The sequence below is a fragment of the Oncorhynchus masou genome, chromosome 15 (genome assembly GCF_036934945.1).
Source record: "Oncorhynchus masou masou isolate Uvic2021 chromosome 15, UVic_Omas_1.1, whole genome shotgun sequence".
NCBI classification, from domain to species: Eukaryota; Metazoa; Chordata; class Actinopteri; order Salmoniformes; family Salmonidae; genus Oncorhynchus; species Oncorhynchus masou.
In genome coordinates, this window is record NC_088226.1 from 48726606 (window position 1) to 48749199 (window position 22594).

At 40.6% G+C, this 22594-nt stretch overlaps 1 protein-coding gene across 1 annotated transcript; it reads right to left on the reverse strand.

Moving 5' to 3' along the window:
• Nucleotides 1–534: 534 nt before the first annotated feature.
• Nucleotides 535–16989, reverse strand: LOC135556373 (cytochrome P450 2J2-like). Its single transcript, XM_064989530.1, has 9 exons — nucleotides 16630–16989; nucleotides 16220–16382; nucleotides 3564–3713; nucleotides 3057–3217; nucleotides 2635–2811; nucleotides 2345–2486; nucleotides 2083–2270; nucleotides 1678–1819; nucleotides 535–1116 (listed from the first exon to the last, which is right to left on the reverse strand). The coding sequence occupies exons 1-9, from the start codon at nucleotides 16810–16812 to the stop codon at nucleotides 941–943; spliced, it is 1482 nt and encodes a 493-aa protein (XP_064845602.1). The 5' UTR covers nucleotides 16813–16989; the 3' UTR covers nucleotides 535–940.
• Nucleotides 16990–22594: the final 5605 nt, after the last annotated feature.

The following is a 22594-nucleotide window of genomic DNA, read 5'->3' on the forward strand; positions in this document are numbered from 1 at the left end:
AAGACATGGTGGTCCGCAACGGGGCTGGTTTTTCTTTTGTTGTCCGTGATTGACTGTAGACCCTGCCACATACCTCCCGTGTCTGAGATTCACTGCTAACTGTATGTGTGGGTTACAGAGATGGGGTAGTCATTAACAAATCATGTTAAACACTACTATTGCACACAGAGTGAGGCCATGCAACTTATTTTGTGACTTGTTAAGCAAATGTTTGCTCCTGAACTTATTTAGGCTTGGCAAATTTGTAAAACATTCTAAAAACATAATTCCACTTTTGACATTATGGGTTATTGTGTGTAGATCATTAACACAAAATATTTTAAATTCAGGCTGTAACACAACAAAATGTGGAAAAAGTCAAGGGGTGTAAATACTTTCTGAAGCGACTGTAAATATTTGGTCACACTATTCATTTTGTATATGGTTTCCTAGAAACTTGGGGTGGTTCAACTAACCCTTTGGCCCAATTTCCCCACTTTCCCCTACTGACTATAACTAAACACAGGTCACTGCTTTCAAATCAACCTTAAGTCATTCACCTTTGCATATCTTTATTTGATACAAAGTACACAGTTGTATGACAGGGAAATCAATATTCTGTTCAAAAGTGTAAAAAATGTAAAGAAGAAACCAAGAACATTATGTTCAGAATGTATATTGATAGAATCTATAATTGGACCTGGAAAATGTGTAATTTCAGTAAATCTGCATTAGTAAATTGCTATTAGTTCAGTATTGAGTGCTCCGTAAATTGCAGTTACCTGTAGTTGAATCAATAAAATACACAGTAATTATATCCTGTAGTCTACTTCTCCCTGTCCAGTGAATCGCAACACTCACAGCTGTTTCCTGCTTCTTCCAGCCAGCCAGTTTGGAGACATCATGTGATGCTCTATGTTTTGATCAGAGTGTGGGGGAAATGGTCAATGTGAGGAGGTGGTCACCGTGGCAGGGCTCGGACCAGGAACTCTGCTGGGGAGTGAGTGAACCCCAGGACACCCTCCAAACTGGGCATGGCTCCAGGGACCGGAGACCAGGAGAAACGCTGGAGCAAGGAGGAGAAGAACAGGAACAGTTCCATACGAGCCAGATGCTCCCCCACACACGCACGCTTACCTGGAGAGACAGACACACACACATTTAATCTGAGGAGACACACACGCTTACCTGAGGGAGAAAGATATGTGACTGACTGGGTTTGAACTTGGATCATTTGTGAAAAGCTCAGGAGTGGAAGATATTACAAGTGGTTTGAGAGGCGAGCCAGCAACCGGAGGGTTCAACTGAACAAAATCTGTCTGGAAATGAGCTGGCAACAGGAGAGGAGCTGGTATCAAATCCTAGATGCTATTGCCTACCGTTGTAACCCTGAGCAATGCACTTAACCCCCCAAAACAACAGCTCCCTGGGCACTCAGTGTGGATGCCCCACACCTCTCCAAAAACCTGTATACGTGTGTCTTTCGGACGAGTTCTGATAAAAGCTGATGTCAAATTTCAGTTGGACCTTCTGTACAATTGACCCATAAAGAGCTCTTAATCTTAATGTTAAGTTTTCCGGTCACAGGCAAGGTTACTCATCAAACAGGTTTGTAATAAAAACATTAAAACACAACCCACATAGATCATAACCTGAGCAACAAATAATACATGTTGTACGGATAGTCTGTTGTATCACCTGCTGAGAAAGGCAGGAAGGCATCTCTCCTTCTGAACTGTCCTTCAGAATCCAGGAAGTGCTCTGGGTTGAAAGTGTTTGGAGTTTCCCACTCGTCTTTGTCAAACAGCACCGAAGACAGGTTGGTGCTGACAACCGTCCCCTGAATAGCACAGAGATATTGTAACTCACAGACTGCCCACCTGCCCAGCAATGTGCAGAGCAGGACTATAGGCTTTTATCAGTTGTAGCAACCGTATGGTTAAGTTGGTACATTAATGACTAACTGTACAAATCATCCATGGATTTTGGTAGCTATTGTTCGTATTCTACTAGCCTTGAGAGCTGAATGTCACAAAAGTTCAGGGACAAGTATCATTCACTTGACACATGGAGGGACTCAGGACTGTTAATGCTGTATCTTACCTTGGGTATGAAATATCCCCCAAGTTTTGTGTCTTTGCTGGCCATCTTGGGGAAACCCAGCGGCACAATGTTTCCTATCCTCTGTGTCTCATGGATGACAGCCTCAGTGAAGGGCATGTTGGGTCTGTCAGCCGTGGTGGGCTGGCGGGACTGTCCTATCACTCTGTCTATCTCAGCCTGGACCTTCTCTGGAGGGATAAAGGAGAAGGGATCAATCAATTGATCAATCAAACTCAGTGGTGCTGTGGAAGAGTTGACTCACCCTGTATCTCTGGGTAGTTCATCATGTAGACCAGGGCCCAGCGTAAGGTGGTGGCAGCGGACTCCATCCCAGCCTCAATCAGGTCCAGAGTACACACCACCAGAGTCTCTGTGTTGAAGCCAGCTTTAGGGTCCTCCTTCCTCTGAGAATGTTGAAGGAGAAGGTGGATTGGAATGTGTCAAAATAAAACAAAACATGACTTGTCTGTCTGGTAGAAGTGGTTTGCTACATTCACGTGATGTGTGTCTTTGACCTTTGTCTTAGTGTTGGCTACTATTCTGGTACCATACCTTGTCCATCTCTGTGAGGTATGTGTCTATGTAGTCCCGGGGGTCCTCTGGATCCCAGTCCTCCTGATGCTTCTCTATCTCTGCCCGCAGGAAGTCGGTGATCTGTCGGTAGTTGGAGTGGATGGTCTGGTGGGGACCAGGCAGGTATTTCATGATGTGTGGGAAGGCATCATACAGCTGGGACAGGGAGGGACAGAGTTACACATACAGATCAAACTACAGGAGAACAGTTGTTTATTTTCCTGTTTATACTGTATGTGCATAATAGTTATGATAAAAGGATAGGATTTTTCAGGTAATTCACCAAAATAGTTTTGCGATGGACAGGGACATGAGCTCTGACCACTGAGAGCTACGCTCTAAGTTTAACATCCCAACTGAAGGAGTTAAGACCATTGACCAGCCAACAACTTGACACCCACCTGAGCCCGAGCAGTGCCGGATAATATCACAACCTCGTTGTCCAAGCGTAGGATCTTCTGGAAGTTTTCATCGCTGTACTCGAAGCGATGGCCGAACACCACAGAAGAGATAATGTTCCCCACCGCGTTGTTCAGGATGTAATGGGGGTTGAACCCTCCCCCTGACAGTAACACATACTGGCTATGCAAAGCTTGGATGGATTCTCTCATCAACTGTTTTCCTGCATGTGTCTTTATTATTATTTATTATTATTATTATTATTAGTAGTAGTAGTAGTAAGTTAAGTATAAGTGGACCAAAGGCACATGAAGGTTACACTTATTCTATAGGGGACACAGTTGACATGATATATTGATAGAGTGTGCAAGTATCAAGTGTGTTCTCACAATGTTATGACAGGAATGTGTACAGTACATGTCCGGTGCATGTCTACAGTGCAGTGTTGTTATTTCTATAACATAAAAAGCAGTAACCCTAACCCTACATATACTGTACTGTATACATACCCTGCTCCTCTCTGAAGGCCTCACACAGGAAGTTGCTCTCCAGCTGGATGTGGTGCTCCAGTCCCTTCTTCCCTTCTCCGAAGTATCGCAGGTGGGTATGAGCAAACTTTCTCTGGCTCTTCCACATGAGACCGTTGCTTAGAGTGATACCTGAGGTCAAAGGAGAGGTGGAGATTAAGAGCCAGGTATTGGGTGGATCTCAATAGTCTAAAATGTCATCGCCTTCATCTCCTTTCCCCCATCTGCAGTGATAGGTGCATTGGAAAGTTAATTCCTGGTAGGCATCCTTTTCAGCTATTTCAGATGAAGGAGAGGAAGCGAGGTAGGCAAGTGTCTTTGGATTATTGACAATATATACAGTACCAGTCAAAAGTTTAGACACACATACTCATTAAGGGTTTTTCTTTATTTGTACTATTTTGTGCATTGTAGAATAATAGTGACGACATTGAAACTATGAAATAACACATATGGAATCATGTAGTAACCAAAAAAGTGTTAAAGTGTTATATTTTATTAATTTGAGATTCTTCAAAGTTGCCACCCTTTGCCTTGATGACAGCTTTGCAAACTTTTGGCATTCTCTCAGCTTCATGAGGTAGTCACCTGGAGAATGCATTTCAATTAACAGGTGTGCCTTGTTAAAAGTTCATTTGTGGAATATCTTTCCTTCTTAATGTGTTTGATCCAATGATGTGACAAGGTAAAGGTGGAATACAGAAGATAGCCCTATTTGGGGGAAAAACAAGTCCATATTATGGCAAGAACAGCTCAAATAAGCAAAGAGAAATTACAGTCCATCATTACTTTAAGACATCAGAAGGTCAGTCAAGTTTATTAGAGCTAACTGCACCTCAGATTGCAGCCCAAATAAATGCTTCACAAAGCTCAAGTAACAGACACATCTCAACATCAACCGCTCGGAGGAGACTGTGTCAATCAGGCCTTCATGTTCAAATTGCTGCAAAGAAACCACTACTAAAGGACACCAATAAGAATAAGAGACTTGCTTGGGCTGAGAAACACAAGCAATGGACATTAGACCAGTGGAAATCTGTCCTTTGGTCTGATGAGTCTAAATTTTAGATTTTTGGTTTCAACCGCCGTGTCTTTGTGAGACGCAGAGTAGGTGAACGGATGATCTCCGTATGTGTGGTTCCCACCATGAAGCATAGAGGAGGAGGTGTGATGGTGTGGGGGTGCTTTGCTGGTGACACTCAGTGATTTATTTAGAATTCAAGGCACACTTAACCAGCATGGCTACCACAGCATTCTGCAGCAATACGCCATCCCATCTGGTTTGTGCTTAGTGGGACTATCATTTGTTTTTCAACAGGACAATGACCCAACACACACTTCCAGGCTGTGTAAGGGCTATTTGACCAAGAACAAGAGTGATGGTGCTCCATCAGATGACCTGGCCTACACAATCACCCAACCTCAACCCAATTGAGATGGTTTGGGATGAGTTGCCAAGGCAGCAGCTACTCTTCCTAGGGTACAAACATATTAAAGCACCTACATTACATATAAAACAAAAGATAAAACAGGACATCATATAACATTATTACACCACTACATATCTACAATACAAAATGTTTAATACTACCATACAACAATATCACAATGTATGTATATGTCTGTACCTTTCTGTGTGTCTCTTCACACTTCCCATTGTTCCATAAGTTGTATTTTTTCCTGTTAAAAAAAAAAAATCTGATTCTACTGCTTACATCAGTTACCTGATGTGGAATAGAGCTCCATGTAGTCATGTCTCTATGTAGTACTGTGCGCCTCCCAGTCTGTTCTGGACTTGGGGACTGTGAAGAGACCTCTGGTGGCATGTCTTGTGGGGTATGGCTGTCCGAGCTGTGTGCAAGTATTTTAAACAAACAGCTTGGGTACATTCAGCTTGTCAACACCTCTTACAAAAACAAGTAGTGATGAAGTCAATCTCTCTCCCACTTTTAGCCATGTGAGATTGACTTGCATGTCATTATTGTTAGCTCTCGGTGTACTTTTAAGGGCCAGCCGTGCTGCCCTGTTCTGAGCCAACTCTCTTTTCCCTAAGTCCCTCTTTGTGGCACCTGACCACACCACTGAACAATAGTCTAGGTGCGACAAAACTAAGGTCTGTAGGACCTGCCTTGTTGATAGTGTTGTTAAGAACGCAGAGTAACGCTTTATTATGGACAGTTATGACAGTGTACAATCCGGTGTCACTCCAAGCAGTTTAGTCACCTCAACTTGCTAAATTTCCACATTATTCATTAAGAGATGTAGTTGAGGTTTAGGGTTTAGTGAATGATTTATCCCAAATACAATGCTTTTAGTTTTGGAAATATTTAGGACTAACTTATTCCTTGCTACTCATTTTGAAACTAAATGCAGCTCTTTGTTAAGGGTTGCAGTCATTTCAGTTGTTGTAGTAGCTGACGTGTATAGTGTTGAGTCATCCGCATATGTAGACACACTGGCTTTACTCAAAGCCAGTGGCATGTTGTTAGTAAAGATTGAAAAAAGTAAGGGGCCTAAACAAAACAACAATTCTAACTGGATTATGTTTGAGAGGCTTCTATTAAAAAACACCCTCTGGGGGGCTGCTAGGGGCGCAATGTGCGACCGACGTGTTTTCCGTTTGCTACTGCAGTATTCTTACAGTTTATGTGTATTTTGCAGCAAAATCGTATTTATTTTCAAATATTAGTTTGGTGGTCGCTTTCCGTAAAACGCAAGACCACTTTGCTTTCCAATCTCAGCATGTCGACGAAACATAAGGCCAAAAACATGACTTTGAGAAAACTCGGACTACAAGACACACTCTTATCACCGTCCTCTCCTGAGTCTGAGGGCCCGGAGACTCATACTTTACCCGGAGGTGCGGCTTGGCCTGGAATTAACATTCTCGAGGCCATCAAACTACTACGCTCTGAGATAGTTGAAATACGGGAGGTTTCTGATACTTTAAAAGCAGATCTAACCATCCTGCTGAACGAGACGGTTCCAGCCATCACATCACTCAAAACAACGACGACTGCAGCACTGGAGACCTCCGCTACCAGTGTCTCAGACCTCACTACCTCCCTGGGTGCTTACGTAAAATGCCTGGCTTCAGATCTGAAAAAGGTACAGGAGAGTTGTGTGAGTTTAGAGGGTTTCTCTCGTCGCAATAAACCTGAGACTGGTATCGGTCCCAGAGTCAGCAGAAATGCCTCGCGCCACATATTTTGGAAGGATGTTCTTGCCATGGATGAGAAGCCCCTGATTGATCGTGCTCACCTGTCACTGCGCCCAAAGCCCCGGGATGATGACAGGCCCCGTGACATCATTCTTCGAGTGCACTGTTTCCATGATAAGATGGAGATTCTCCGACGAGCCCGCAATACCACTCTGAGCTTTCAATGACAGAGCTTCTCTATCTACCAGGACTACTCCCCCACTGTGTCCAGGCAGAGCGCAGATTTAGGGCAGGCCAAACGACTGCTACGGGACCATCCAGGTGTGAAGTATGGACTTCGATTCCCAGCCGTCTATGGCTTTCTCATGATGGGAAAGACTACACATTTGATTCTCCGGGTGAGGCTATGGCTCACATTCAACGTCCCATCAAAAAGTCTTGTACTTGCCCATAGATCAGCAACTGTTGCTTGCGAACTGTGGATATTAAGTAAGTAGCCTACCTGTGGTACAACTATGTTTAGTTATAACGTACTAATTTGGCTTATTTGATGTGAACTAATATTTTGATCATCTAGTGTGCTTGCCTTACAAGCATTTTAATTTCATTGTATTAAGGGTTTATTTAACTCCTTTGTTTCCATGCTGTCTAATTCACCTATTCAGTTTGTTTACATAGTGTCTCAGTGACTCAAAATATCTTTGGTTATTTGTTTACTGCATCTGTTTGTACTGACCCAGTAAACAGTAAATGTTCCGAGGCTACACGTTTTGGGGGGTCTTCACTTCAATGCTAAAGGTTTTGAACGTCATTTCTGCCCAGCAAACTTTCAACGTTGCACATACGTCGTTTTTTTGGTCCTGGCTGTAAAGTTGTCTTATATTATTTATATATATATACGTGTATATATATATTTTTATGGGGGGGGGGGGGTCATCTTACTACAATTTGCTTACATCAAATTAGATTTTTGGTTGAGAGCCTTGATACATTTAATTTATTTTCTCTCTCAATGCTTGTTATAAGACTGGGAATATAATTATATACATCTACGAGTGGTGCTTTTCTAACTTCAATTGCACACGGGATTCACTATTTATTTTTTCTCTCTTTTTGCTGCTTGATCCACTAACACAAAACGCAGCTTTAAAGAGCAGGACTATGGGTTTGGGTTTAACACTGCACTCTCACAGACATACTGTGTGAAGAGAACATATCATATTTAGGCTTCTACCTTGTTTGTTGTGGTATTGTCTGGGATGTGGGGAGGTGGTTGGGGGGAATTGGTCAGTTCTAATGTTGTCATTCTGTCTTCTTTTTAGTTTTTTACAAGTATTGTACACTGTACATTATTACTCAGAGACAAGTTATACTTGGGTTTTTGGGCATTCATTGCTTTTCCACACTATGCTCTAATGACAGGGTTGTATAATGGTGAGTGCTCGGGTTGGCCGAATTAATACGTTCAAGTACATTTCGTGGAACATCAAAGGGGCTAACAACCCTGTGAAGCGTAAGAGGGTTGTAAAGGGTTTGAATGCAAATTTTCAATTTCTACTAGAGACTCACTCGAGGGCTGGTAAGCACTTTAGGATGTGTAGGGACTGGGTTGGTCAACTGTTCCACTATAACTTTCATAGTAAATCAAGAGGTACTGCCATTTTGGTTGATAAATCTACTCCCTTTGTAGCTTCTGCCTAACCTTCGGAGGAGTACTTATGAGAGTATTTTTATTTCTGACCATTCACCATTAGTGCTTGACCTACAGTTTCCCCAGCAACCTCCTGTGTTATCAATGGCGTTTTAACCCCATTTTACTCTCAGGTAAGGAGTTTGTCAATTTAATTTCTTCTGAAATCACCTTATTCCTAGAAATTAATTCAACGCCAGGTATGTCCTGCTCTACCACGTGGGAGTCTCTCAAAGCATGCCTAGGTGGCCAAATAATTTCTTAAACAGACAACAAAATCAAAGGTCGCTCTCAGCAGCGTTGAGACCTGGGTGAAGCCATAGCTACATTGGAAGAAAAGTATGCTACAGATCCTTCCTCTGATCTACACTTGAAGTCAGAAGTTTACATACACCTTAGCCAAATACATTTAAACTCAGTTTTTCACAATTCATGACATTTAATCACAGTAAAAATGCCCTGTCTTAGGTCAGTTAGGATCACCACTTCATTTTAAGAATGTGAAATGTCAGAATAATAGTAGAGAGAATTATTTATTTCAGCTTTTATTTATTTCATCACATTCCCAGTGGTCAGAAGTTTACATACACTCAATTAGTATTTGGTAGCATTGCCTTTAAAGTGTTTAACTTGGGTCAAACGTTTTGGGTAGACTTCCACAAGCTTCCCACAATAAGTTGGATGAATTTGGGCCCATTCCTCCTGACAGTGCTGGTGTAACTGAGTCAGGTTCATAGGCCTCCTTGATCGCACACGCTTTTTCAGTTCTGACCACACATTTTCTATGGGATTGAGGTCAGGGCTTTGTGATGGCCACTCCAGCACCTTGACTTTGTTGTCCTTAAGCCATTTTGCCACAACTTTGGAAGTATGCTTGAAGTCATTGTCCATTTGGAAGACCCATCTGCGACCAAGCTTTAACTTCCTGACTGATGTCTTGAGATGTTGCTTCAATATATCCACATAATTTCCCTCCCTCATGATGTCATCTATTGTGTGAAGTGCACCAGTCCCTCCTGCAGCAAAGCGCTGCCACCCCCGTGCTTCACGGTTGGGATGGTGTTCTTCGGCTTGCAGGCCTCCCCCTTTTTCCTCCAAACATAACAATGGTCATTATGGCCAAACAGTTTTTATTTTTGTTTCATCAGACCAGAGGACATTTCTCCAAAAGGTACGATCTTTGTCCTCATGTGCAGTTGCAAACTGTAGTCTGGCTTTTTTATGGTGGTTTTGGAGCAGTGGCTTCTTCCTTGCTGAGCGGCCTTTCAGGTTATGTCGATATAGGACTCAGTTTTACTGTGGATATAGATACTTTTGTACTCGTTTCCTCCAGCATCTTCACAAGATCCTTTGCTGTTGTTCTGGGATTGATTTGCACTTTTCGCACCAAAGTACGTTCATCTCTAGGAGACAGAACACGTCTCCTTCCTGAGCTGTATGACAGCTTCGTGGTCCCATGGTGTTTATACTTGCGTACTATTGTTTATACAGATGGTACCTTCAGGCATTTGGAAATTGCTGCCAAGGATGAACCAGACTTATGGAGGTCTACAATTTTTTTCTGAGGTCTTGGCTGATTTCTTTTGATTTTCCCATGATGTCAAGCAAAGAGGTACTAAGTTTGAAGGTAGGCCTTGAAATACATCCATAGGTACACCTCTAATTGACTCAAATGATGTCAAATAGCATATCAGAAGCTTCTAAAGCCATTACATAATTTTGGGGAATTTTCCAAGCTGTTTAAAGGCACAGTCAACTTAGTGTATGTAAACTTCTGACCCACTGGAATTGTGATACAGTGAATTATAAGTCAAATAATCTGTCTGTAAACAATTGTTGGAATTACTTGTGTCATGCACAGAGTAGATGTCCTAACCGACTTGCCAAACCTATAGTTTGTTAACAAGACATTTGTGGAGTGGTTAAAAAATGAGTTTTAATGACTCCAAACTAAGTGCATGCAAACTTCCAACTTCAACTGGACATAAAGAATGCCAGGTACTCCAATCTGCATTTGATGAGCTTTCTACCAGACAAGGTGAACAATTAATCTAACGAGCTCGATACAGAGTGTATGAATAAGGTGACAAAGCCAGTAAACTCCTTGCACATCAGATCTGTAAATCTGAGGCCTCACGTTTAATTCCACCAATAGGAACCCTGTCTGGTGCTACCACAGTTATACATAAAGAAAGAAATTATCAATTCAAACAATTTTACTCTGAGCTATACACCTCTGAATCTCCTCAATACCCTTTGCTGATTGATTATTTAATGGTCTGAATATGCCTTCAATTGATACCGACTCCCATGACTGTTTAGAAGAAGAATTTACACCTATGGCATTTATATTAAAACAAAAATAACTCTGTATTTGACACCCCTGTGACTTAAGGGTTGGATGAGCATTTCTTGGTGTGGATGCCTTGTTCATCTTGCCCTGTCAGAGACTAAAATGTGAGCTTGTTTTGCGCTGTTTTTTATTTTGTTTACACCTACATAAAAAAAGCATTGTAAACTTTATTTTTGGTCCAGTGGATGGTCGGTCTGTGGCCATGACTCTCTGTGAGTGTGAGTGGTTACATTTCTCCACCCATATCCCTTGTCTGTTTACAGGAACAATGGTGACTCTGTCCCTGTACTACAGATTGCACTTTAACCTTTGTAGCCTTCTGCCTGGAGTGTTTAACTTGTCTAAAGTATGGTATCTTTATAGCTAGTCTTTTTTATTTTTTGTAGTTGTATATTATTTATATTGTTTTGTGTTGTCTTATGTGTGTAAAACTGAATAAAGAGTTAAAAAAACACCCTCTGTGTTCTTTTAGACAAGTAACCATTTATCCACATTATAACAGGGGGTGTAAAGCCATAAAACATTTTTTAGGCAGTAGACTATAATCGATAATGTCAAAAGCTGCACTGAAGTCTAGCAAGACAGCCCCCACAATAATTTTATCATCAATTTCTTTCAGACAATCTTCAGTCATTTGTGTATGTGCTGTGCTTTGCTGAGTGTCCTTCCCTATAAGCATGCTGAAAGTCTGTTGTCAATTTGTTTACTGTGAAATAGCATTGCATCTGGTCAAACAATTTGTTTTCCAGAAGTTTACTAAGGGTTGGTAACAGGCTGATTGGTTGGCTATTTGAGCTAGTAAAGGGTGCTTTACTATTTTTAGGTAACGGAATGACTAACTTCCCTCCATGCCTGAGGGCACACACTTTCTAGTAGGCTTAAATTGAAGATGTGGCAAATAAGAGTGGCAATATTAATATTAATTTTACATCCAGATTGACCCCGGTGGCTTGTCATTATTGATAGGCAACAATTTTTTCACCTCTTTCAAAAGGACTTTACGGAATTCAAAAGTACAATTCTTGTCTTTCATAATTTGGTCAGATATACTTGGATGTGTAGTGTTAGCGTTTGTTGCTGGCATGTCATACCTAAGTTTGCTTATCTTGCCAATGAAAAGGTCATTAAAATAGTTGGCAATATCAGTGGGTTTTGTGATGAATGAGCCATCTGATTCCGCGAATGATGGAGCCGAGTTTGCCTTTTTTCCCAAAATTTCATTTAAGGTGCTCCAAAGCTTTTTTACTATCATTCTTTATATCATTTATTTTTGTTTCATAGTATAGGTTATTTTTCTTTTTATTCAGTTTAGTCACATGATTTCTTAGTTTGCAGTATGTTTGCCAATCAGTTGGGGTGCCAGACTTATTTGCCATACCTTTTGCCTCATCCCTCTAAACCAGGTATTCCCAAATTGGAGTACCCCCAAGGCGTCGGGGGTCCGCCAAATAAAAATGTGATTTTTATTTTCACATTTTCAAACAGTCCATTTATATTTTCCAACGGGGCTATACATTTGGGTGAGTTTTTTTTCTTGCCTGATTAGCCTAATTTCACTGCCAAAAATCAAATTAAACCATCTTGTGTTCAGCGAAATAACAACACAATGTGAAGTACAGGTAGCCTAGTCAAATAATTAACATCCAATCACATTAACCATTACTCTCTCACGGGAATTCCACTAATTGTCCGTATGTAGCCAAATGTAGCTGCTGCTCATTCCGTTTGATTGATAATTAATAAATGGTTAAAAAAAGTAAGGCCTGCGTCCATAGAGGCACATACCAGTTCTACTGGTAGTACTGCTACTACCAGCAGTACTACACCTGCAGCTGTCGACGACACAAGTTGTTCTGCTTCCACGAGCACATGCAAAGCTAGCATCAGTAATTATACATTTGTTGTTAGCCCGGCTAGCATGGACACTGACAGTTGTGAATCTGATGCAGCCGAAGAGCTACTGCCACCTTACCCGGAAAAGCACCGAACAACAGACAGGGATGTTGGACCATCGAAGAGGAGCAAATATGATGAGAACTACATTGATTTGGGGTTCACTTGCAGTGGGGAGAACAAGTATTTGATAACCTGCAAAATCGGCAGTGTTTCCTACTTACAAAGCATGTAGAGGTCTGTAATTTTTATCATAGGTACACTTCAACTGTGACAGACGGAATTTAAAACAAAAATCCAGAAAATAACATTGTATGATTTTTAAGTAATTAATTAGCATTTTATTGCTATTTTATTTTATTAGGTTATTAAATTGAGAGACAAGCTTAAAGTTTTCTTTAAAGACCATAATTTCCACTTGTCTGACAGCTTGCATGATGAGTTTCTCACACGACTGGCCTATCTGGGTGATGTTTTTTCTGGCCTGAATGATCTGAATCTAGGATTACAGGGACTCTTCGCAACTATATTACATGTGTGGAACAAAATTGAGGCTATGATTAAGAAGTTGGAGCTCTTCTCTGTCTGCATTAACAAGGAAATACACAGGTCTTTCCATTTGTGTGCAAATTAACTCAAGCTTTACGGACAATGTCAAATGTGATATAGCGAAGCACCTGAGTGAGTTGGGTGTGCAATTACTCAAGTACTTTCCCGAAACGAATTATACAAACAGCTGGATTCATTATATCTTTCATGCCCTGCCTCCAGTCGACTTACCGATATCTGAACAAGAGAGCCTAATCGAAATTGCAACAAGCGGTTCTGTGAAAATATAATTTAATCAGAAACCACTGCCAGATTTCTGGATAGGGCTGCGCTCAGAGTATCCTGCCTTGGCAAATCACGCTGTTAAGACACTGATGCCTTTTGCAACCACATACCTATGTGAGAATGGATTCTCGGCCCTCACTAGCGTGAAAACTAAATACAGGCACAGACTGTGTGTGGAAAATTATTTAAGACTGAGATTCTCTCCAATACAACCCAACATTGCAGAGTTATGTGCATCCTTTCAAGCACACCCTTCTCATTAACCTGTGGGGAATTATTCACCATTTTTGATAAACAAATAAAGTTTTATATGTAAGATGGCTAAATAAAGAGAAAAATGATTGATTATTATTACATTATTATTTGTGCCCTGGTCCTATAAGAGCTCTTTGTCACTTCCCACAAGCCGGGTTGTGACAAAAACTCAAACTCATTCTTATGCTTAAAAAGGTATCTTATAGTGTATGGTTGACAGGCATACAATGATGGCAAAAAACAACATTTGAGAGTGCACTGACCCTGGTGCTAGAGGGGGTACGCAGCTGGAGGTTGAATGTTTGAAGGGGTACGGGACTATAACATGTTTGGGAACCACTGCTCTAAACCATACCATTTTTCAATTCCTCATCAATCCAAGGGGATTTAACAGGTTTTACAGTAGTTTTCTTAATGGGCGCGTGCTTATTAGTAACTGGAATGAGCAATTTCATAAATGTGTCAAGTTTAGCATCTAGTTGCCCTCTTTACACCCCACAGACCAGCAAATATTCTTTACATCATCAACATACGAATCCCTACAATATGTATTGTATGACCTCTTATACACTATATTAGCCTTTGGAACTTTGGTTTTCCTAGATATGAATACTATATTGTGATCACTACATCCTACGGATTTGGATACTGCTTTAAAGCAAATTTCTGCAGCATTAGTAAAGATATGATCTATACATGTTGATGATTTCATTCCTGTGCTGTTTGTAAATACTCTGGTAGGCTGACTGACAACCTGAACGACGTTGCAGCTACTGGTTACAGGTTTTTTTAAATTGAGTGGGAAGCTTGATGAGAGTCAGTCAATATTTAAACCCCCCAGAAAATATAGCTCTGTTGATATCATTTACATTATCAAGCATTTCACACATATTATCCAGTATGGTGGCAAAAGTGCAAGATTATGTTATAATACTTTTATTGCATCAAATGGTTGTTTTATTTCAACAGAATAGACTATTCTTAACTATTGTTTGTGTGTTCTACTGAGAATGGGCCTCTGGGAGATAACACTGACAGGAGATTTACTATGTCGTTTGGGTGATAACACCTAAAGAGCATTCCAGAGCATAGGTTAATGTTTTCTGTTTATACCGTACCAGGGAGAGATGGTTCCAGTTTGGAGTCGCAGGGCCAGATACTGGTCTATACAATGAAAACTGTTGACACAGCAGATACTGTCTGCTATGTATTATAGGTATCTTTCATACAGATCTTAACCTTGTGACCCATTCTATATATCTGTTGTTCATCATGTAGGTTGAAAGGGGTGTATCTTGGCTATAAAAGACCTTTGTACTTTTGTCCCGGGGCTCTCAACGGATCATCAGAGACGGTGATTCGTTGACCAGCCATCGCTATTGCAAACTCTCACTATTAAAGATTTAGTTGAAGTATAACTCTGACTTGTGTGATAAGTTTGTCTCTCCTCATTTGATAGTAAAGAAATGAACCACCACACCAGTTACTGACTGTTGGCACTTGGTGGTCTATAGCAGCTTCCCACAATAATAGGCTTAAGGTGAGGCAGATGAACCTGTAGCCATATTACTTCAACAGTATTTAACATGAGATCATCTCTAAGCTTTACAGGAATGTGGTTCTGAATATAGACCTCAACACCGCCCCCGTTGGCATGTCTGTCTTTTCGGGAGACGTTATAACCATGTATTGCTACCACCGTATCATCAAAGGTATTATCTAAGTAAGTTTCAGAGATCAGAATATGAATGTCATCTGTTACAAGCAAGTTATATACTTCTTGGACCTTGTTTCTCAGGCTGCACATGTTAACATGGGTTATTTTGAGCACTTTTCTGGTTTGCTTGATTGTTTTTAATACTTTACTGGGAAGCTTATCAGAAGTAAACTTGCTCATGTTATTTATATTGGAGCTGATAGTGCAGGGTGAGCTGCACACAGTGGTCTGCCTACTAGGGCACACCACCTCAATACTAACAGTATAACTGTTGGACCATAGAGCGAAGGAAAAGCAGCCAACAAGTCCTTAGCATATGTGGGAACTCCTTCAAGACTGTTGAAAAAGCATTACTCATGAAGCTGGTTGAGAGAATGCCAAGAGTGTGAAAAGCTTTCATCAAGTGACTACTTTGAAGAATCTAAAACATGTTTTGATTAACACTTTTCTGGTTACTACATGATTCCATATGTGTTATTTCATAGTTTGATGTGTTCACTATTATTATACAATGTAGAAAATAGTAAAAAATAAAATAAAATAAAAACCTTGAATGAGTAGGTGTATCCAAACTTTTGACTGGTAATGTACATAATGCAGAATTTTCATATCTAACATGTTTATCATTTCCAAAAAAGCAACAGGAGTACATTCTAGTGCTCACAGCCTTTCTCACTGGAGCCTGGCCTGGTCAGAAGTGGTGCACTATGTAGGGAATAGTGTGCCACTCACTCACCAATGCCTTTGAAGGTGACATGAAACAGAGGGACAATGGGCCGGTCATAGAAACTGTCCAGTTGGTTGACCAGAGCTTCCTTCACCATCTTATACCCTGAGATAAACACTACCCTGTCACTGCCTCGACGCAGGCTGAACACTGGACCATAGTCCTCAGCCATCTACAGGGAAGGAAGGAATGGTTGTGACACATTTATTAAATTTTTATAAAATATTTAACCTTTATTTAGAGAATCCCAATTGAGACCACAGTTATTTTTCAATGGTGCCCTGTGTAAAACACGCCACATGCAAGTCAAATCTGTGTCAATTATTTCACTACACTAGTAAAGATATAGTATTGGTAGCATAAGTCATTAGTAATCAAATATTTCTGATTAGCAATGATTATATGAGTATTTTTCTGACCTTGTCAATGGTCTTGAAGTCGAGCCCTGTGAAGATATTACCCAGGAAAGGAACAGACCAGGGTCCAGGAGGGAAGTTAGTTGGAGTTCTGTTTCTGACGATGTCCACCACCAAGAGAAACACAAAGATAAACACCAGCCAGCCCTTCACATCGAAACAGTCCAATGCCGCCAGCAGAATCATGGTGAGAACAGCTGTTTTTGCAGACTCTAAGACAGGTTGAAATGCTCTCTGTGATACTCTCTCTCGGTCTTTCTCTCTCAGTAGACTCTCTCTTTCTCTCCGTTTCTGTCTTTCTCTCTCTGAAGCCCTCCTCTTTCTGTCTCTCTTTCTCTTAGCAGCCTCTCCACTACCAAGCCTATCCTTGGCAGTAGTAACTATAAGAGTCAGTGACAAGGAGGAAAACGAGGCTGCCCGACTATTAACTTGTGGTCTCAGGAGTAGTGTTGTTCTGTAATGGGAAACCTTTCAGAGTTTATGAGAAAAACAAAGGAATACCAGACATGCAGGAGAGGGAGCACAAACTTTCTCCCTAACATGCACTTTTGTAAATGTTTTCAGAAGCTGTAAAACTAGCCGTGATCTTGTTACAAGAAGGCTATCTACAGAATAAACCAACAGACAAGTTTAACTACAATAACATTCTCAGTAACATTTATTTGTTTTTGGTATTACTGTGGAATGTTGGTGTTTATATACAGTTGAAGTCGGAAGTTTACATACACTTAGGTTGGAGTCATTAAAACTTGTTTTTCAACCACTCCACAAATTTCTTGTTAACAAATCATAGTTTTGGCAAGTCGGTTAGGACATTTACTTTGTGCATGACACAAGTAATTTTTCCAACATTTGTTTACAGACGATTATTTCACTTATAATTCACTGTATCACAATTCTAGTGGGTCAGATGTTTACTTACACTAAGTTGACTGTGCCTTTAAACAGCTTGGAAAATTCCCGGAAATTATGTCATGGCTTTAGAAGCTTCTGATAGACTATTTGACATCATTTGAGTAAATTGGAGGTGTACCTGTGGATGTATTTCAAGGCATACCTTCAAACTCAGTGTCTCTTTGCTTGACATCATGGGAAAATCAAAAGAAATCGGCCAAGAACTCAGAAAAAAATTGTAGACCTCCACAAGTCTGGTTCATCCTTGGGAGCAATTTCCAAACACCTGAAGGTACCCCGTTCATCTGTACAAACAATAGTACGCAAATATAAACACCATGGGACCACACAGTCGTCATACCTGTCACGTTCTGACCTTTATTTCCTTTGTTTTGTCGCTATTTAGTATGGTCAGGGTGTGAGTTGGGGTGGGAAGTCTGTTTGTTTTTCTATGATTTTGGGATTTCTATGTTTCGGCCTAGTATGGTTCTCAATCAGAGGCAAGTGTCGTTAGTTGTCTCTGATTGCGAATCATACTTAGGTAGCCTGGGTTTCACTGTTTGTTTGTGGGTGTTTGTTTCCGTGTCTGTGTTTTTCACCACACGGTACTGTTTCGGTTTTCGTTCGTTTCACGTTTATTGTTTTTGTATTCATAGTGTTCAGTTTATGTTTTCTTAAATAAACAACCATGGCCATTTACCACACTGCGCATTGGTCCTCCGATCCTTCTCGCTTCTCCTCCTCAGATGAAGAGGAGGAGGAAAACCCTTACAATACCGTTCTGTCTCCTAGAGATGAACATACTTTGGTGCGAAAAGTGCAAATCAATCCCAGAACAACAGCAAAGGACCTTGTGAAGATGCTGGAGGAAATAGGTACAAAAGTATCTATATCCACAGTAAAACGAGTCCAATATCGACATAACCTGAAAGGTCGCTCAGCAAGGAAGAAGCCACTGCTCCAAAACCGCCATAAAAAAGCCAGACTATGGTTTGCAACTGCACATGGGGACAAAGATTGTACTTTGTGGAGAAATGTCCTCTGGTCTGATGAAACAAAAAGGAGAAAAAAGGTGGAGGCTTGCAAGCTGAAGAACACAATCCCAACCTTGAAGCGCGGGGGTGGCAGCATTATGATGTGGGGGTGCTTTGCTGCAGGAGGGACTGGTGCACTTCACGCAATAGATGGCATCATGAGGAAAGAAAAATTATGTGGATATATTGAAGCAACATCTCAAGACATCAGTCAGGAAGTTAAAGCTTGGTCGCAAATGGGTCTTCCAAATGAACAATGACGCCAAGCATATTTCCAACGTTGTGGCAATATGGAGTAAGTACAACAAAGTCAAGGTATTGGAGTGGCCATGACAAAGCCCTGACCTCAATCCTATAGAAAATGTGTGATCAGAACTGAAAAAGCGTGTGGGAGCAAGGAGCCCTACAAACCTGACTCAGTTACACCAGCTCTGTCAGGAGGAATGGGCCAAAATTCAACCAATTTATTGTGGGACGCTTGTGGAAGGCTACCCAAAACGTTTGACCCAAGTTAAACAATTGAAAGGCAATGTTACCAAATATTAATTGAGTGTATGTAAACTTCTGACCCACTGGGAATGTGATGAAATAAATAAAAGCTGAAATAAATCATTCTCTCTGCTATCATTCTGACATTTCACATTCTTAAAATGAATTGGTGATCCTAACTGGCCTAAGACAGGGAATTTTTACTAGGATGTCAGGAATTGTGAAAACATGTGTTTAATGTATTTGGCTAAGGTGTATGTAAACTTCCGACTTTCAACTGTACCTTAGTTGAATGCATTGACTGTAAGTTGCTCTGAATAAAAGTGTCTGCTGACAGCCTATACGGAGGAGGTCAGAGACCTGGCGGTGTGGTGCCAGGATTATAACCTCTCCCTCAATGTGATCAAGAGAAAGGAGATGATCATGGACTACAGGAAAAGGAGGGCCGAGCACACCCCCATTCTCATCAATGGGGTTATAGTGGAGCAGGTTGAGAGCTTCAAGTTCCTTGGTGTCCACATCACCAACTAACTATCATGATCCAAACACACCATGACAGTCGTGAAGAGGGCACTACAACACCTATTCCCCCTCAGGAGACTCAAAAGATTGGGTCCTCAGATCCTCAAAAAGTTATACAGCCGCACCATCAAGATCTGGTTGCATCACTGCCTGGTATGACAACTGCTCGGCCTCCGACCACAAGGCACTACAGAGGGTAGTGCGTACGGCCCAGTACATCACTGGGGCCAAGCTTCCTGCCATCTAGGACCTCTATACCAGGCAGTGTAAGAGGAAGGCCCTAAAAATTGGCAATGACTCCAGCCACCCTAGTCATCGACTGTTCTCTCTGCTACCGCACAGCAAGTGGTAATGGAGTGCCAAGTCTAGGTCCAAAAGGCTTCTTAAGAGCTTCTACCACCAAGCCATAATACTCTTGAACAGCTAACCAAATGGCTACCCGGACTATTTGCAATTGACCTCCCCCCCCCATTTTTACACTGCTGCTACTCTGTTTATTATATATGCATAGTCTCAATTACCTCGACTAACCTGTGCCTCCCCCACACATTGACTCTGTACCGTTACCCCCTCCCTGTATGTAACCTCGTTACTGTTATTTTATTGTTGCTCTTTAATTAGTTGTTATTTTTCTTCTTCTTTTTTCTTCTTTTATACTTCAGTTTATTTAGTAAATACTTTCTTCACACTTATTTTTCTTAAAAACTGCATTGTTGGTTAAGGTCTTGTAAGTAAGCATTTCACTGTAAGGTCTACACCTGACAAATAAAATGTGATTTGATCAGATGATAATGCTTATTGCTAAATAGCACACCTGCCTTATAATATGGACCATTTGATTTTTATTCATTTTGGAGTAGAATTTCCTTTACCAGAACTGACCTTCTCACAGTCATACTCCCCAAGAAAAGTGCAGGTTCCTCCACGACCTGTACTATAGTGTTATGTGTGCTTTTGTCAGTATATATTTAGGTTAATATATAATATGACAGGGAAATCAATACCCCGTTCAAGGGTGTAAAAAGCAGGGAAACACTGTATGTGTACAGTACATATATTGAGATCATCTATAATTGGACTGGAAAACATTTAGTAAATCTGCAGTAGTAAGTGGCTTACCCAACCTCCCACCTCTGTCTGTATAAATGTCCTCAGAGTCAAGCGCTATTTTCTTTATAGAAAGGAAAGCTAGAGAGCTGCATATTTTGGTTAAATATTAAATAAATGACTCATGGATCACATGATTGCCTCTTCACCCCCTTGTTGTCATCAGGTTAAAATGTATGGAGCAATTTAATTGCCAACAGAAATTGTATATGAATTCCATAATTTTGAATTTATATTAAAATTTTATCATTGAATTTACAAATTGAACTTCAATTTCATGATTTGAAACGGAATCAAATTAATATTGTATTCAGTAAAAAAAAAAAATCAATTTAACTCCATTTTCAAATTCAATATGTAAATATTAGTTTTGATATGGTAAACATTGCATTCATTTTCTGCATTTAACTTCTCAGATGCATTTAGATTACGTTTTCAAATGTTGTTATCTAAATTCAGATTAAAAACCTAAAAACAACATCCGGGTACTTTGCCAGCCAGGAAAGCTAGCGGAGAACAGATAGAATCAAATGCTATCTGGTAAACAGAAGCTGGTGGTATGAATGTTTTCTGAAGCCAATGTGGCAATTAGAATTTATTTTCTTCATATGAATATGGCTCTAAGATTTTAGATCCAACTTCCGCAGCACCATTGTAAACGAGACCACGCTGCAAGTAACTCTTCCTCCTGATTCAACTAATATCAAGACTCAAACTCAGAACCTCTGCCTCGCAAACATGTGATCTCCTTCTTGAAGCAATCCAACCCATCGTGCTATTGAAAAAGGCCTTTTTCAATTGTGCAAGGGGCAACACTTCAGGCTGAGGAGTGAGTTTCACAGATTCCCATCGATTACACCAGGGGTAGGCAACTAGCTGAATTATTATAATTTTTTTGACTAAAAACTACACTCAAAACTTTGGGGGGCCCCAAAAAATGACTTGCAGACTGGTTTTGGCCACAAGTCTTCAAGATCCAGCAAGGTTCCTTATCAAGACGGCATGGTTTGGTAATCTAGTTTGACATGTGTTAGTTTGTGTTAGATATGTTAGTTTCGAGTCTCCGGCAAGGGTAGTCATTGTAAGGGTAACATGTGACTGACTGGGTTATGACTGTGTTAGCCTGCTAAGCTAAATGGGTCTGTTCAAGGAGGTCAAAGGGGGGTGATGTGTAACACAGGTAGTTCAGTGACCGCGCTTGTGTAATGAGTAGTCTGTGTGGTCCTCTGTAGCTCAGTTGGTTTACGCTTGCAACACCAGGAAGTGGGTTTGATTCCCTGCACCACTCATACGTGAAATGTATGCATGTATGACTATAAGTCGCTTTGGATAAGAGTATCTGCTTAAAGGCATATAATATTATGAGCAACTTGAAAAGTTACATTTCCTGTCTGACGCACAAGAGACCTGGGTTAGAACCCCATCAGTCAAACTAACACCTGTCTTCAGGTCTCAGACAAGGTTGCTCATCAAATTTATGGATCACCAAACCATTGGTTGCACTCTCATTAAATGGGTTGCACAAATCCTTCACCTTCTGTTTGCCACAAAAAGGGTTGTTGCTGTTGTGCAGTAGGCCTGATTTGGAACCCAGTCAGTTATATTGGTGCCGTAATCTCAAATCGCAATATTTACCATATTGAAACTGAATATATAAATATTGAATTTCAATATTGAACTACATTTAAATGTAATTTCAAAACTGAATGCAATATGAATTCGATTCAGTTTCAAATCATGCAATTTAAGTTACATTTGTGAATTCAATTATTACATTTGTGCATTACAAATTCAAAAATATTTCATTCAAATTCAGTGTTTTAATTCAAAATGATTGAATTCAAATAAATGTTCTGTTGGCACTGAAATCGCTCCATGAAGCCATGTCTGACTGGGAGTCAGATGGAACACATCAATGTGAA

Coding starts and splice junctions, on each gene's coding strand:
- LOC135556373 (XM_064989530.1), bottom strand. CDS start 16,812: ATGATTCTGCTGGCGGCATTGGACTGTTTCGATGTGAAGGGCTGGCTG. Junction 3,714..16,219: donor TGTCACCTTCAAAGGCATTG/GTGAGTGAGTGG, acceptor CTTTGACCTCAG/GTATCACTCTAAGCAACGGT. Junction 2,271..2,344: donor GAACTACCCAGAGATACAGG/GTGAGTCAACTC, acceptor TTATCCCTCCAG/AGAAGGTCCAGGCTGAGATA.